General features: G+C 32.4%; 1 protein-coding gene across 2 annotated transcripts; it reads left to right on the forward strand.

The window, feature by feature from the left end:
- On the forward strand, positions 7,325-10,549 carry LOC105155699 (AP2-like ethylene-responsive transcription factor AIL5). Of its 2 annotated transcripts, none has more exons than XM_011071620.2 (9): positions 7,325-7,648; positions 7,794-8,154; positions 8,261-8,343; positions 8,497-8,505; positions 8,660-8,748; positions 8,865-8,938; positions 9,022-9,072; positions 9,202-9,278; positions 9,702-10,549. In XM_011071620.2, the coding sequence occupies exons 1-9, from the start codon at positions 7,555-7,557 to the stop codon at positions 10,337-10,339; spliced, it is 1,476 nt and encodes a 491-aa protein (XP_011069922.1). In that variant the 5' UTR covers positions 7,325-7,554; the 3' UTR covers positions 10,340-10,549. The 2 variants fall into 2 exon arrangements, with proteins under 2 accessions (XP_011069922.1, XP_011069921.1); XM_011071619.2 differs by having other exon boundaries at positions 7,326-7,648; positions 7,788-8,154.

Here is a 16,400-nt window from a genome sequence, read left to right on the forward strand (position 1 = left end):
AATGGTTTGCTGGTTTTCTACCGTGAAGAGCATTGAGAAGGCTCGTTCAATGTTGGGTAGGGGATCTTGCATCAACAACCGACTTCTTTCGGTATCATAACTCTCATGTAGCCCCATAAGAAACTATAATAATTGTGTAGTTTCATCCCTTGCCGCAATTGCCTTGTTAAGACCACAGGTACAGCCCCCGTAGGTGCAGCTCGGTCTAGGGGATAAACACTGGAGCTCGTTCCAGAGCTTCTTGATCCTCGTCATATATGCCGTTAGCGAGATATCCCATTGGGCAATAGAAGCTATTTCCCATTGAATCTGGTAAACCATCGGGTTATTGCTACGCCCATACCTTCCTTTGATCTCAAGCCATAGTTCTTATGAGGAGGAAACATACATAAAACCCTCCACAATTTCCTTGGAGATGGAGTTCCAAATCCACGAGGTGACCATTAAGTCCACACGCCTCCACTGCTCAAAATTGAGAGAGCCTATCATTGGCCTGGGAAAGGTCCCATCAATGAAATCGAGTTTTATCTTCGTTTTGAGTGTCACATACACAGCGCAGCTCCACGATAAGAAATTGGTTCCATCCAAAGGTGAGGAGGACAAAACCATTCCGGGGTGTTTTGAAGGATGTATGTATAGAGCATCCTTCTCAAGTTGTTCTGCTTCAGGTCCACGGTTTAAATCTGCCATGACGTGGTAGCGACGAACGGTGTATCGGTGGTGGTTCCGACTTCGTATTTAGAGTCCTTCACAAGGAAGGCTCTGATATCATGTTAAATTTTATATAATCAATAAAGCAAAAATGCAAAGGGGGGCCCATTCTAGAGAGAAAAGGATCTTCTCTATTTTTCTGTAGTATGTTCATCTTCTAAAATGAAGGTGTACAAGGAGATTAAATATGCAATGGGCGTAACCGCCCCAACTAATCTAACAAATTTAAGATTATAGCATACTCATCATTTTCTAATCTTTTCTTTAGAAACATTCTCAGGGTATTTACCATCAATAACTTTGAAAACCTTTTGTTGTAGTAAGATCCCTTTCATCTTTTGTTGCCAAATAGAGAAATCAATTTTTTCATCAAATAGTTGCAGATTATAACTAGACATATTAATAATAGAGATATTAGCAACAAATGCAGAAGCTATTAACGACAGCAGGAAAAGGATATATTTCAGAATAATATCTATAGAGGACCTTAGCTTAATCTCAACTAGATACCCGACAGCCTCAAGGGTTCGGTCAAGTGAGAGATAAGCAAGGAATCAGTCTTAGGTCAAGGAAAAGAATAAGTGCTAAGTAATAAAAAAGTAATGCACTAAGTAGAAACATAATGCATTAAGCAGAAATAGAACGCACTAAGCAGAAAATATTTCAAACACTTAGCAAAAAGACGCAAAGTAGTTCAAATCAAATCCACTAAGCAATACTTTTTATGCACTAAGCACTGAATAACTTTGCACACAGTGCTAGAAGAACTAAAAAAAAAAATCAAATATTTAAGAATTTCCAGCACTTAGTTATTTTTTGCACTGAGCAGACTTAACTAGAATAACAACACTCAGTAGTTTAAAGAAAATGGATCCACTAAACTGTAAGATTAACACTAAGCAGTGTCGGGAAAGTTATTTCATCAGATACTGTTCGCACACAGCAAAGATTACAAAACTTAAAATAAGTTTTCGAGAGAATATCCACACTAAACAACTTTTCGCACAGAGCAAAATCAGAAAAATATTTATCGAAGAAAAATAATTTTCAAAAATATCGCAAATTTTTAGAAATAAGCACTAAGCAGAAAACAGAAATCGCACAAAGTGAAAAATTTAAGAGATTATTTTGCAGAGAAATAGAATACAAAAGAAAACGATCTTACTGGCGTCGGAGACAGAACCCGAATGCACTGATACCACTGTTGGGTGAAAACCCTCAAGTGATGAGCCCAAATAATAAGCCCTAGTCAACTATTATAGAGAATGATGGATTACGAAAACCCTTATATATTACAAACCAATATACGAGAATATTAACAAATTTATACAGATCTAAAATAACAGAATATATTATCTACAGATTTATAAGCCAATCCGTTTATGGGTAGCCCATAGCCACCAAGGCCGGCAACCACTACAGCAGTTGCTAAACCCAACACACGCCACTAAAGCTTAACCACCAAGGTTGGTCACATAGACCCAAAATAAGTTTTCACTAAAAAATCTCAGAAAACCAAATAGAACCATTCAGAAACCACTCAAAAAGATTCCACTTAGGAGCTTAGTTCACGAAGAACTAATTTATGAGAGGAAGAGATAGAACATTAGTTTTTGATATGGTTATTATCATCAGAAAAACTACTGCAGTATTTATATGGGGAAGTCATTCATGACGGTAAGAGAGATTAATGGCGAAGGGTGAAAACGAAGAGAGAGAGAGAGAGAAGTTGGAAGAGACGAGGAGACGGAGAAAGAATAGGGTTAAGATTTCTCATTTGCAGAAGGTAACGAATAAGTATAAGAGGAGCCTGGTCGAGTTAATGAACTGGGTAAACAAAAAATGGACTGGGCCTGGGCTAAAAATCCTGAGTGTGCCAAATTCTACCTTTGGGCTTAGCCAATAACACGAATGGGCCAAGGTGACAGAATGGACTAAGGCAACAGAGTTGGGCTAGCCTTCTGGATGTGAGGATTTGGGCATTTGTGGTCTGGGCATACCAAAAGATTCTGGGCCATATGTTTTCAACAGCACTGCTATAGTGAGGATATCTCTATGTTGATTTGTTGTTAATTTTGTGTCCCATTAAATTGTACGACAATATATATATATAATTTGTTCAGGCATAAAAAGTATAACTAAATAAAGTTTGAAATGTTTAATTCATGTACGATAAAGGGAAAAATATTAAATTCGACATATTGAATTTGTCATATTCTAGAAGTATTAATATTTTTAACCTAAAATTATATTGCCGAAAACTAAATATACAGTTTATCAAAGACGGCCAAGTGAAAAACAAAGGCTATATTGCACTTGTTGTCCTATAAGTTAGGTTTAACCCATAGTTAATTTCAGTTAAAGGAGTTTTATAATTTACTAGAGTTGCTAATATTGACAAAATTAGGGTTCTTAAAATTGAGATTTTTGCTAACAAAGCATCCAATTGATGACCCCCTAGCATTTTATGTCCTATATGTTGGAATATGGCACTTTGAGGACTGTAGTTATATAAAGTTAATAATTAAAATTCATAATTCATTAATTTTGTACAATATAAGGACTTCTTCTTATTTCCTTCCATATCATCAGCTTATGTCTATTAGTATCTTATTCTCACTTAGTAAATGACTTGTAGATATAACGTCAATTTGACTAAATTGTAACAATATAAGTTAATAATATTGTATAAAATACAGAAAATAAATATCAAGATATATTAATGTGGTAACATGAGAATGTTTGGAACAAAGCTGATATACAGAATAATGTAAACTTTTTCACATCCTCACTTCACAATAGGGATCAAAATACCGTTCATAAACTGGGCAACAAATACACAAAAAGTGTCAGTCTTTTGTAATTACAATTTTTAAAATGTCATACCCAAACATATATATAAGGTAAAAAAATGCACTTTAGTCATGGATTAAATGGCTGAGGGTTGATTGATCAGCAAAATCTTAATTTAAGAAATCATAATTTTATTCATGTCAACAACTTTCAACCAGTTAAAAACCTCCGATGATCAAAATACTCTAATTACTAAAATTTATTAAATTATGAATTAAAATTTATCATTATTATGGTTAAAGTCCTTAAACCGCCATCTGAAGATGCAATTTAACCAAAAAATCAATTTGAGCCCAAGCTCATATTTGGGGCTACGACTACGAGGAACCTACTTAGACGCCCCACATCCGATCCACAGTGTACGTATTTCTTGGTTATGTTGGTCATTTCATATGAAAGGTAAGGGAGTTAAGTTTTGGGTGAATTTATTAGAATGTAATATTATACTAATGCCCTAAATTTGGCAATTAGAGACATGTTTAAACAACTTATATTAGTGATAGCCCAAATGAATAGTCCTGCCCAAGTGGAGGCTGAAGCTCGGACAAACGCGTTATAACTCTCTAAAAATATGGATTGTAAAGATGTTGTCAACTCATTCCAAGAGAATGGAAGTGGATAATGTTGAAATCAGTCTAGTCTGAAAATGAGAACTGACAATTCTAGGAGATCCTAAATGGGTATGGTATAAGGAGGTTGTAGCTGCTTTGGTGAAGGGGGCACGTAACTCGATGAAAAGGGCAGAACATGCACCCTGAGGCGAATTTGACATGTGGCACCAGTTGAGGAAGGTGAGATCCTCTTTAGTGGCTAACCATTTTCCTAAAAATTGGAGATCTGCCTCGGAGCTGGGAGGATCCATCCCAAAAGAATCCCTGAAAATAGGTACATATCTGTATCACATCTTATCTTTTGCTTGTTTACTTACATATAGCAGGTTAAGGGACAAATTTGGATAACTTTCTTAGGTAAAAATAAATTTCATTAACACAAGGTGATACAATATAACTACCAGCTAGGAGCTCCAACTAATTTTGTAATTATACCAAGTTAATTATCTTCATGCAATCATCCATAACATATACGTAGCTATAACATGTAACCTAGGACTCCGTCTAATGACTCGAGAATGGGTTGCATAAGTTGGAGACCTGGCTTTGTTATAAAATCACGTCATGTTTCTCACATGCTAAATATGATTAATGTAGCTAGCTATGTGTGCTACATTTACAAGGTGTTTTCCCTCTCTATTTTTTTGCTGTTTGCCAATTTGAATGGCCGGGCATATCCAAATTTGATCCCTCTACATAATATAGTCAAGCAATATGTAGAATAAGTGTACTGGAAAAAAAAAATTATGTATTTCAGTAGTTCAAACTATATACTCTTTTATGGTCAAAATGATTACAGTGGGTTGAAGATAAAATTTGAATTGCTGTATTAAAAGGGAAAACATATTAAAGGACTTTATGTGCAAATATTGCAAATAGAGTGAAAGAGAAATTGAGAGGAAATAGGCGGGAGGCAGAGATGTAAAGAAAAGTGATGGAATTATGACACGTAACTTGTCCCCCTCACTTCCGTCTTGTTTCCCCACATACAAACAACTCCTACAATTACAACCACAACTACGCCCTTTCTCTTCACCAACTTTACTTTCTTGGCTTTGATGAATGTATTTGCCACGAACCCTATTCCATTTTTTATTTTATTTAATATATATTATGTAGATATTATTTTTTTAAAATTAAATATACAATATAGTTTTATATATGTAGTGTGTGCATATTAAATAGAATACAAAATAAAATAGAATTAATAAAAAGTCTAAAATGATCCAATATTACAATAAAATAAAGGTTGAATTGCAACTACATGAGAGCATAATTACGAATATCCCTTCGTTGTTTGAAACTTATAAATACCCCTTTCAAATGAAAAATAATTACATAGCTCCTAGATGGTGAAGCGGACATTATTATTTTACCCTTGTTGATTTTTAAAATTTTTTTTTTAAAAGAAATATAAAAAAATTGAGGGTGAGTGAAATAACTAATTAATTTATAAGGAATAATGATTTATAGTTCGGAAGGACATTTTGATTAGTTCACTACAAAAATTGAATGAAAACCTAACAGAAAGGCTGGAAGTTAAAATTAAAAGGGTATTTATAGTTTTTCAAACAACAAATATGTATTTATAATTATGTCAAACCTCATAAAAGGTGGTCGTAGTTTACCTTAAAATAGAGGGATAATTACACTTTCTTCCCCTGAAGTTTGGTGTAATTATACGTAGACCCCTTGTGGTTTGAGAAATTACATCTAGCACCCCCGATATTTACTTTCATCTGATAAATAAGTCCCTCCACTAGTCAAATTTCACTGAATTTACTGATTTAACAGAAAAGTTGAATGAAAATTGATATTTATCCTCGACTGAGTTATTACGAACTTATTGTAGTTCAGATTTTTTTTTTGACTAATCTATCTTTATAATTGTGAAAATATACCTTACATGAATTAATGTGTGAAGACGTATGGGAGTAATTTGGTTATAAAAATATTTACTTGACCTGCAATAAATCAGTAATAAGTCAATTGGAGGTAAATATAACTTTTTTATTTCTGTTATTAATATCAGCAAGATTTTAACTAATTAATAAACTAATTTATTAGATATAAATAAATCTTAAAATACTTAATATAATTTTTAAATTATATAATGTTTTTTATGTAATTGCTGGAAACCTCGTAGGAGGAAGAGCGATCCCCAAAATAAATGCTTGTGCTTTCATCTTTGTACGAAGAGAAGACAGGCAAAGAGAGACCGCCACATTCATCCCATAATACCCATCCACTTGTCTACTATCACTCTCTGCAATTTCTATCCTTTATTATTAAATTATTATTATTATTATTTATTTTATTTGAGCAGTATTATATTATAATTTTATTGCATATATACATATTCACACACACGTTAATGTCTTTTCTTCTTGCTGCGGAAAGATCAAAGTCAGCATCTGAAATTAAATCCGATGACTGACTAAAACTAGCAACATTCATACCACCAAAAATATACGTAAATGTCTTTCATTAATTGCATTAATTCGTCAATCTACAATATATACATATATATGTTATTAAATTTTTATATTACCTAATAGTATAAAGTATAAGAAAAAATTATATTCCTTTCATGCAGGTGTATATGTGTATATGAAGTAACATATAGTTAAAATTATACATGCATTACATAAATCTTTCCATATGTTCAATTTTGGAAAAAAATAATTATTTTTTTATTTTTTAATTTTACCCATTATTAATTTTTGATATGATCCGTAGGTATTGGCTACATATGTCTCCCTAATTTTTGTTTTCACTAATTATTCTTCAGTAAATTTCTAGAATAAGAATTTTGTAAAGGGAATAAGTACTTTTCGTTCATAATTTTTAAATTAGTGCAAAAAATTATTATGAAATTTTAATAAACAGGTACGAAGCTTTTAAATCTCCCGTCTAGACATAGGGGAGCTATTTAAAATAATAATAATAAAAAAATTACCTTGGGATATTATGAAAAATGTAGCAAAAAATATTGAGCGTAAGAAAATAATTAAATGTAGTGAAGAAGGATGAAAAGCTTAATGTATGTAATGAAAATGAAATATTAAAATATGAAAGAAGAGAAAGAAGGAATTGAAGTGAATAGGGAGAGAGAGTGACAAGAGAGAAGAGAGCCTCGTTGCTCGTGCACATTTCCTTTTCACCACCTCTATATCTGTGTTCTTCAACCCTTCTCCTCCATATTTACATACACACATTTTTACCTCTTCTCTCTCTCTCTCTCTGTCTCTGTCTCTCTCTCTCTCTCTCTCACACACACACACAAAACTGAAGAGTTCTGCGCTGTTTCCCAAAGAAAGAACCGAAGCCCCTCATCATCATCTCTCTGTCTGTCTCATTTTCACGCTCACCGACGATAATGGATATGGATTCTCCTCATCACAACTGGCTCGCCTTCTCGCTTTCCAACCACTCCCTCTTCCAACCCTTATTCAACTCTAACTCTACTATCAGTATGTCTCTTTTTTCTCACCCAAAAAATCTTTTATATATATATATATATACACACAGAAAAAAAAGAGATGAAATAATTATTACTTTATGTCAGTACATGCAGTATTAGTATATCTTGCGGTGTTTCATTCTATGTAGATGCAGGCGGGGTTGGGGATCATCAAGAACATGGAAATGGTACTGCAGATCGTCATAATCTCTCGGTTCTTGGGCCCAAGCTGGAGAATTTCTTGGGTGCCGCCGGAAGTTCTTCCTCGGCGGATGGGGTGGCTCAGTTCGACGGTGGAGCTCAGGCGGGGATTAGTACTATGCCGGGTGTGGAGATATATGATGAGTCGGAGCTCAAGACTATAGCTGCTAGCTTCTTACGTGGGTTTTCCACTGAACAAACTGACGACGCCCAGAAACAGCTGGCGGTGGCGGTGGCGCCGCCGCCGGATCCTCCGGCGAAGAAGGCCGCCGAAACCTTCGGCCAGCGCACCTCGATTTTCAGAGGAGTCACTAGGTATAAACACACATAAGTATCAAGTCCGTGGAAAAATTCGGACAAGATCGAACTAGGGTTCTTAAGACAGTGAGACATGTGATTTTATTTTATTTGGCCATTTTAGACACAGGTGGACGGGGAGATACGAAGCCCATCTGTGGGACAACAGCTGCAGGAGAGAAGGGCAAAGTCGGAAAGGAAGACAAGGTTTGTAGTACAACATTTAGGGTTTTCTTAGATTTTCTGAAACATAGATATAATAATAATCTCTGATGATGGATATATGTTTCTCTTTTCTATATGGGCTACGGACGCGACAAATGATGGTACCAAAATTCATGATTTCGCACATATTTTCAGTTTATTTGGGTAAGTAGTGATGAATCACATTTCTGTCTGCTTTTATTTTTTTCCCACTTTAACGTTAGTTTTAGGATGATGACAATTAGATTCTCCTGGGATTCTTGATTCTTGGCGATAAAAATATGGTGTGTAATGTTGGAATGATGTAATGTTTAAAAAGGTGGATATGACAAAGAAGAGAAAGCAGCTAGAGCTTATGATCTTGCGGCCCTCAAGTATTGGGGTGCGACCACCACCACCAATTTTCCGGTCATTCTTCCCCCCTCTAATTCTACCTTAAATTCTTTCTTACATGCAATAAACACACACACATACACACAGTCCTTTGTTTCCTTAACATTAGAATTTTCAAAATTTATGTGCAGGTTTCTGAGTACGAGAAGGAGATGGAAGAAATGAAGCACATGACTAGACAGGAATTCGTTGCTTCACTTAGAAGGTTTCATTTCTTTCTTTTTCCCCCCTTATTTCCAAAATTAAATATTTGAATGTTTTTCACATTTTAGAGTATTTTCATTGCAGAAAAAGCAGTGGGTTTTCGAGGGGAGCCTCCATTTACAGAGGAGTCACAAGGTCTGTGTATAATTTGCCTTGTAATGAAATAAAGTCCTAATAACACCGGAAAAATTTGTTGCTAAAATCAATTCGGTGCAAGTAGCTATGAACAATTTTCTTGTAATGACCGGAAATTTGTGTTTTCAGGCACCACCAGCACGGGCGGTGGCAGGCAAGAATCGGGAGAGTCGCCGGCAATAAAGACCTCTACCTCGGCACCTTCAGTACGTGTTTTCGCTTTAAATTATTTCTCCACCTGCATTCATGTATAGTATTTACTATTATTATTTATTGTAGAAAAATTCCCACAAAATGTCAAATAGATGCATGTCCATCTTTTCAATTTTCACTAGGTTTCTATTGGCTTAGCGTGGCGGTGGATGCCCTCAAATATCCACCTCTCTGTCTGCCCAATCTATGTTGTAATACAGCAATAAATGTCTTACGTGGCCACTCGTGTTTGGCCTTTAAAACGGTGCTCTTCATTTTATTTATAAATGAATAACATTCAATTATTTGTGCATGGAATTTACCAGAAACTCCTTACAATTAACTTTTATTTATTATAGTAAACCAAGAAAAAGCCCTATTAGTTTCAAATTTTTGAATTGAAAATTTAATGCATGTCTGTATGATGCTTGTAATAGGCACTCAAGAAGAAGCAGCCGAGGCTTACGACATTGCTGCAATTAAGTTCCGTGGTCTTAATGCGGTGACGAATTTCGACATGAGCCGATACGATGTTAGGAGCATTGCCAGCAGCAATCTTCCCATTGGTGGCGCAACCAACAAGTCGAAAACGGCGTCTGAATCGATATCAGACAGTAGGAGCATTGACGGTCTGAACTCTGAGGGTAATAACAAGGATCTGTCCTCGTCCACTTCGTCCGTCCCATATCCGTCCCAAAATTTGGCTGCAACCATAAGCTTTGCGCTGCCGATGAAGCAAGATCAGTCGACCTGGGCAGCTCTAGGCTACCAAAACCCTGCCAAAAACCCTAATACAAGTGGTAGTACAGTACTCACCAATGGTACAACACCGCACTTTGGGATGGAGTTCCAGGACAGCAACAATGAGGGCTTGATCTTTACTGGGGGCAACGGCGGCTACTACGGTACAACCTCGAGCTCAGTTGCCACGACGAATGAAGGTGCAAGTCGTAATGCAGTGGACGGGGGTGGCGGGGAGTGGGTGGCGCCGGTGGTGGTGCATGGGGGGTTCGTACAGGCCGGAAGAAGACGGAATCTGTCAGCGTTTCAGACACCAATATTTGGGATGGAATGAAGGGACAAGGGAATGATGATGATGTTAATGTTGTCGAGGTGGAAACAAGGAGAGGTGGGCTGGTCAAAAAGAGAGGTTTTTGCTGCTTTTTTGCATGGGATTACAAACAAAATGGGATTCACAATCATTTCATACCAACTATATCTATCTGCACCCACTGTGTACGAACTCGGTCTTTTTGTTATGAAGCTCTCTCTCCCCTCTCTCTCTCTCTCTCTCTCTCTCTCTCTCTCTCTCTCTCTCTGGCTATGGATATATATATACATATTCATATGTTATATATACAGTTTAATTTATTATTTTTTTAATTTTTTATTCTGGTTGTAGAATTCCTTTACCGACATGATTAATCTGGATTGAAGAATTATTAAAAATCATATGTATGCGGCTATCGTCAACTGATGATGTTAATACTCATTAATGCTCAATAGGTAAAGACTTGTGTTAGAATTTGGAAGAAAGGGACTTTGTAGGTTTCACTCTTTAGTAAAACATTTAAAATTATATACGTTTGATGAAACTAAATTAATAAGAGAAAAAGTGAAGTAATAATAATTTTTTATTTGGTACGATTGGAGGATTAAATCTTAAATAATTTTTTTATTTGGTACTAGAAAATATATTTACAAGAAAAGATTAGTTTTTGTATTTTTACTCATTAACTCTTGCTTTTTATATACTGAAATAACTTTATTAGTTAAAATATTCGTCGAACAATTTTTAATTAGTAAAAATGTTTATTAAAATAATTTGTGTATTTATTTTCAATTATTTTAATTTAAATAGAATAAAAATCACTGTAAATAATCTACGACGTGGTAGTCTATTTGATCAATTCTCAGTATTATTAGTGAAAAGAATTGAAAAAATATTATATATATATATATGAATAATAGAATAATAAATAAATCGATCACTCACAAGATGAAGTAAAAATTTTACAAATGTGTATTGGGCAATTTATCTTATTTAATAATACAAAAATAAACGGAGCTTAAGTGGATAGAGTACTTAAGGATTGTTTGGAATATCTTCCATTTTTTATACATATATTTGCAAATTGAGTGGTAATGAAACTTGAAAATTTTGTCAAATAAAAGTAAGTGAGGAAAAGTTGAAGTTAGTGTTGTTATAAGTTCTGAATTAAATTAATTAATTTAAATTGTTCAAGAAATAAAAAATTGTAAGTGAAAAAAATCTTACTAATTTATTTCATCAATAAATTGATAAGGGTTATATTCATGTTATTTAGTAAAGAATTCTTTAGCAGATGTTTCTTTTTTTTTTAAATTGTTATTTTTGTGTAAGATCTTTTTTAAATAAATTCGAAACATACTTTACTATCGTAAACGAAAAATATACCAGATTAATTTTAATCTGTATATATATTTGATCGTCTTATCAGATATATTTTTTTATACCATTTTATTTATTACATAATATTACACTCATATTGGATATCTAAATACATCCCTTTATTTCGATCAGATAATTATTTTTATCTAATTTTTCATAAGAGCATATATGATCCCGAACACCCCACAATTTGAATCAATGTAAATTACATGAAGAGTACATGTTCGTGCGTTAAGGATGTATATAGGTAAAATTCCGCTAACAACACTTTGTTTCAAGTCGAAATTTCACAATCAAAAGACCGTAACGTTCAAGTGCGACAAATATGGGTATGTGATCGATCTGCTTTTAAAGTAGTTTTTTGTTTTCTTTGAATTTATTCGATGATTTGAAATTATCGACTTATTGAATTATATTTTTGAGTTTGAGGATGATATAACGAATCTGTTAATCAGAACATTATTTGACAATGTTTAATGTTTGATTTAGCAGAAAAATCGAAAAAGAGAAGGATAGGGAGTAAATTTTGGTGTAGAGATGTTTGATATCATAGAATGAAAGTGAAATCATGTCCAAACGCGTCTTTTCTTGTCTCTATATATTCCCTTTCTTTCTCTATGCTTTCGGCGCTCTTTGGAACTGCGTTGTCCATGGTTTGACCACCATTTTGTCTCCCAATATTACTCACATCACTCCTCACAATTTTTACTTTTTATTAAATAAAAAAAAAAGGAATGTTCACACAAAGTACGTATCGGCAAAAAATAATTACGAGGCAAAAATTAATATGGATAAATAAAATTTATTATTTTTTTAATTACAATCTCTGTGAATGCAAATAGTTATCTGATTCTTTCTTTTGAATGTCGATCCAAAGGTTGATGTTTTTTCTTGGATCAGATGTGCGATCTCCTTTGGGCTTCTGGAAGAATGTACGTGTCACCATGAATTAGAGGGTTTGAAGTTGCGTAGTTTTGTCGTGGCATAACTCTTTAGAACTTGCCCTCGGTACGGATTTGTCCTGTATGTAATGACTTGTTGTGAAGTGAAGGTCCTCTTTTTATAGGCATGAGTAAGACTTAAGTAGTTAGAGTTTACTTTTCATTGGGGCTTGGATTTGAATCGGTTTTCTGACAGCTCAATTTTAAATATATTATTTACCTAATTTAGCCATTAATTAATTCAAAATAAAAAATATATTTCTCATTTTAAACATATTATTCACCTAATTTAGCCATTAATTAATTCAAAATAAAAAATATATTTATATATATCTCGAATTGCCGTATAAAAATGCATGAGATCCAAATTGTAATATGGACTTACAAATTTATTGTCTTCAAAATAGAAAAACGCAATTTTACTACATACTTCTAATTTAAATTTAATTATTAATTAGTCAATTTATTTAAATTTTAATTTATAATTTATTTTAAAATTTTTGCTGTCAATATAGGGATCGACACCCCCACAAATTTATAATTTTGTAAAATTTATGTACCTGGTTGTAATTTTTTTGGATAAATTATAAGGGTGTCTGGCGATTTGTCTTAATTATAATTTTTTTTTGTTATTAAAAAATTTATGAATAATTTTTTTAGAATTATAAATATTCTAATAAATACATTTTAAATGAGTTGTCACAATGGGTATTTGTTAGGGTGTTTGTAATTTCAGGAGACTATTTATAATTTTTCAAAGAATGAGAGAATATTTATAATATAGTAAACCTCAGGGAGCCCCTTGTAATTTACTCTAATTTTTTTAGGGTAAATTACAACTATTTCCTCTGAGGTTTAACATAATTACAAATATCCCTCGTTGTGTGTAATTTTAAAAAAACCTCAGCAGAGCCTATTGTAACTTACCCTAATTTTTTTTATTGTTACACACATTTAATATTACGTTTTTTGATTTTCTTGATATCGATTGTGTTGCTCTTGATAAAATTCCGTTCAATTAAGTTCAGCTAAATCTAACTGGTTTAATGACGTAATATCACTTATCATATGATAAAACGACGGTATATTCATCACATGATAAATCATAATTTACTTGTCATATAATTAATTTACGTTGGATCGGACACAATTTTAATTAAAATTTCCCATGTGGGATTTGACAGTTAATTCTTGGTGTCAATTGGAAATTGGGCCCATTTTAACCTAATTGGGCTCTGAAAGAGGGATCCTGAGATTGTTAACAAAAGGGGCATTCCTCCTCTTTATTAATCGATTTTCGAAGATGGATGTGAAGTCGTGATAGATAATATCAGTATAACACTTTTGATGTCCCAAAAAGTGATCTGTATGTGACGCTTTTGTATAGAGCTGGACAAGAAAAATCCTTACCGCTCGACCAGGGGTGGTAATATGAGTGGAAATCCATAGTTCCAATCCAACGCACTTAGGGAATTGGGTTGGATTTAATATTTTTTTAATATGGGTCTAACATAATTTTGTTTGAATAAATTTAAATAGCTTATGAATCCTATATGCGTTCTAACGGGTCCTAAATGGGCCATATTTAATTTTATATTAGTTTATCAAAAGTAATTTTAGTAATATAATAGAATTGATGAAAAATATTAATATAAATTATAATCATAAGCTCATTATGAGTCTCATATGCATTGGTGATGGGTTTTAAGTGGGTTGATGATGGATCTTAAGTTCATTAGAATTGATTTAATTACTAACTGCTTTTACATTTTTAACTTTCCACGTTTTTTATGAGGAATAAATTTTTCAAAATATATTTAGTAAATTATTATTTTTTTAAATTAATGAGAAGCAAATTAAAGGAAAGTGAAGGATTTTATAAAATAGTTAGAACTTGCCATTCATATGTGACCATTTATTTTTTATTTTTTTAGTATAAATTGATAGTATACAATTATATTATAAATTTCAATAAGCATATCAAATTTCGATATCTGATAATAATTTGTAATGAACTAACATGTGCTATTATTATTGCGATTGAAAATCCTCAATTCAACTCAAAAATAATTACGGAGAAATTGATTGCACAACTATTCATCTCATAATTTGTTTCGAAAAGTACAATATTTTGTAATACTTTAAGAGCTTTTTATTTTATATTTAACGAATGAATTCTCAATGTAACTTGATTACTTTCCATATCCAATAAATAATACAAATTTAATCGTATCATACTACAAATTGTATTACAAATATTGTCATCTTATTATTATCAAAAAATTTCAAATTTTGTAAACATTAAATATGAAAAAATGGGCATCATCGGCAACCCAATTTCAACCCTTTAATTCAAACTTATTTTGAACCCAACCCATAAGGGGGAGCCCACAGCGCACAAGAATATACTGGATCGGGTGAAAGAAAATGTTATAAGTTCTCATCCCACTGTGTGAATATTCGATTTCGGACCCATTAAGGAGAAATCCACACCGCACGAGTTCTGGATCGGATGAAAGAGAATGTTACAAGTTCTCTATCCCACGTTAAATGGGAGAGTGTTGTAAACTGTACTCAAAGTTTTGTGTCGTTATTTGTGTTATTACTGTTAAATTTATGAATATTATGATCGTGATAAAACAAAAAAATGATTAATTACATAATTTAAGACAACTTTAAATTTATTACTGAATGTCTTGTAAACAAATAATATTGACAATTACTTTTTCTCTTGAAGTGAATTTGAATAGAATCTGGGTTATTAGATTGGGTCCAACTCCGGATGTGAAGAATCAAGATCTAATCCGTATTCGGTGAGTTCTTTTCAGTTGGACCAAGTCCAAATACGGATAAGTATCCAAAATCCGATTTATAGTCTGCTTATCTCATTTTATATACATAATAACTAATATGGTTATTGTAGGAGTGTACGTAGTGTGGGTTGGGCTAATTTAAGTAATTTTTTTGACCCAATCCAATATTTGCTATTTTTGAAAAATTTAGCTCAAGTCCAACCCGACAATCATCAAAATCGTACTTTTTACGGTCTAATTAGGTTGGGGGTTAATATAGAGTCAATCAGTTGTATAATTATATTAGTATTTTATGACAATTTTATGCTTTTAGTACAATTATTTATCATAATAAATATATTTTTCTGTAGTCATAATTAGCAAAAATATAAAAGTATGATATATCAATTACGATACGTAAAAAATACGTGGTTATATATTTATTATTGAAGAATAAAAATAAATATAAAAAACTTATCACTTTTTTTAATAAAAATTGTGAAAAAAAGCCTTTATTTCGAATTAAATTATAAATTAAACTGATCATAATAATATATAAATATTATTTGAAATAAAATAAGATGATATATAAAAATAGATTTTAACAAAATAATAATATCATCTAAAACAAGCACACAAAAAGACACAAACACATGTATATGTATGTGTGTATGTAGAATATACGATAACTAAAACATATAAATAAAAATATATAGTGACTGATTTTTTTTATATGGAGAAGTAATGCATACAAAAATTTAAAAATATGTGCACAATATATTTTCACCAAATATAAAAATACATTAAAATAAAATAATATATTTATTTAAATTTATTTTGACTTGGTATTTTTAATTGTAGTTTAATATTTATTGTCAAATATCTTTTAGTAAGTCTCGTGTATTATCAATAAATATTTCTTTAATTTATTAATCACATTACATAAAAAAACAATAAAAATAATAGAACATT

The sequence above is a fragment of the Sesamum indicum genome, linkage group LG2 (genome assembly GCF_000512975.1).
Source record: "Sesamum indicum cultivar Zhongzhi No. 13 linkage group LG2, S_indicum_v1.0, whole genome shotgun sequence".
NCBI lineage: Eukaryota > Viridiplantae > Streptophyta > Magnoliopsida > Lamiales > Pedaliaceae > Sesamum > Sesamum indicum.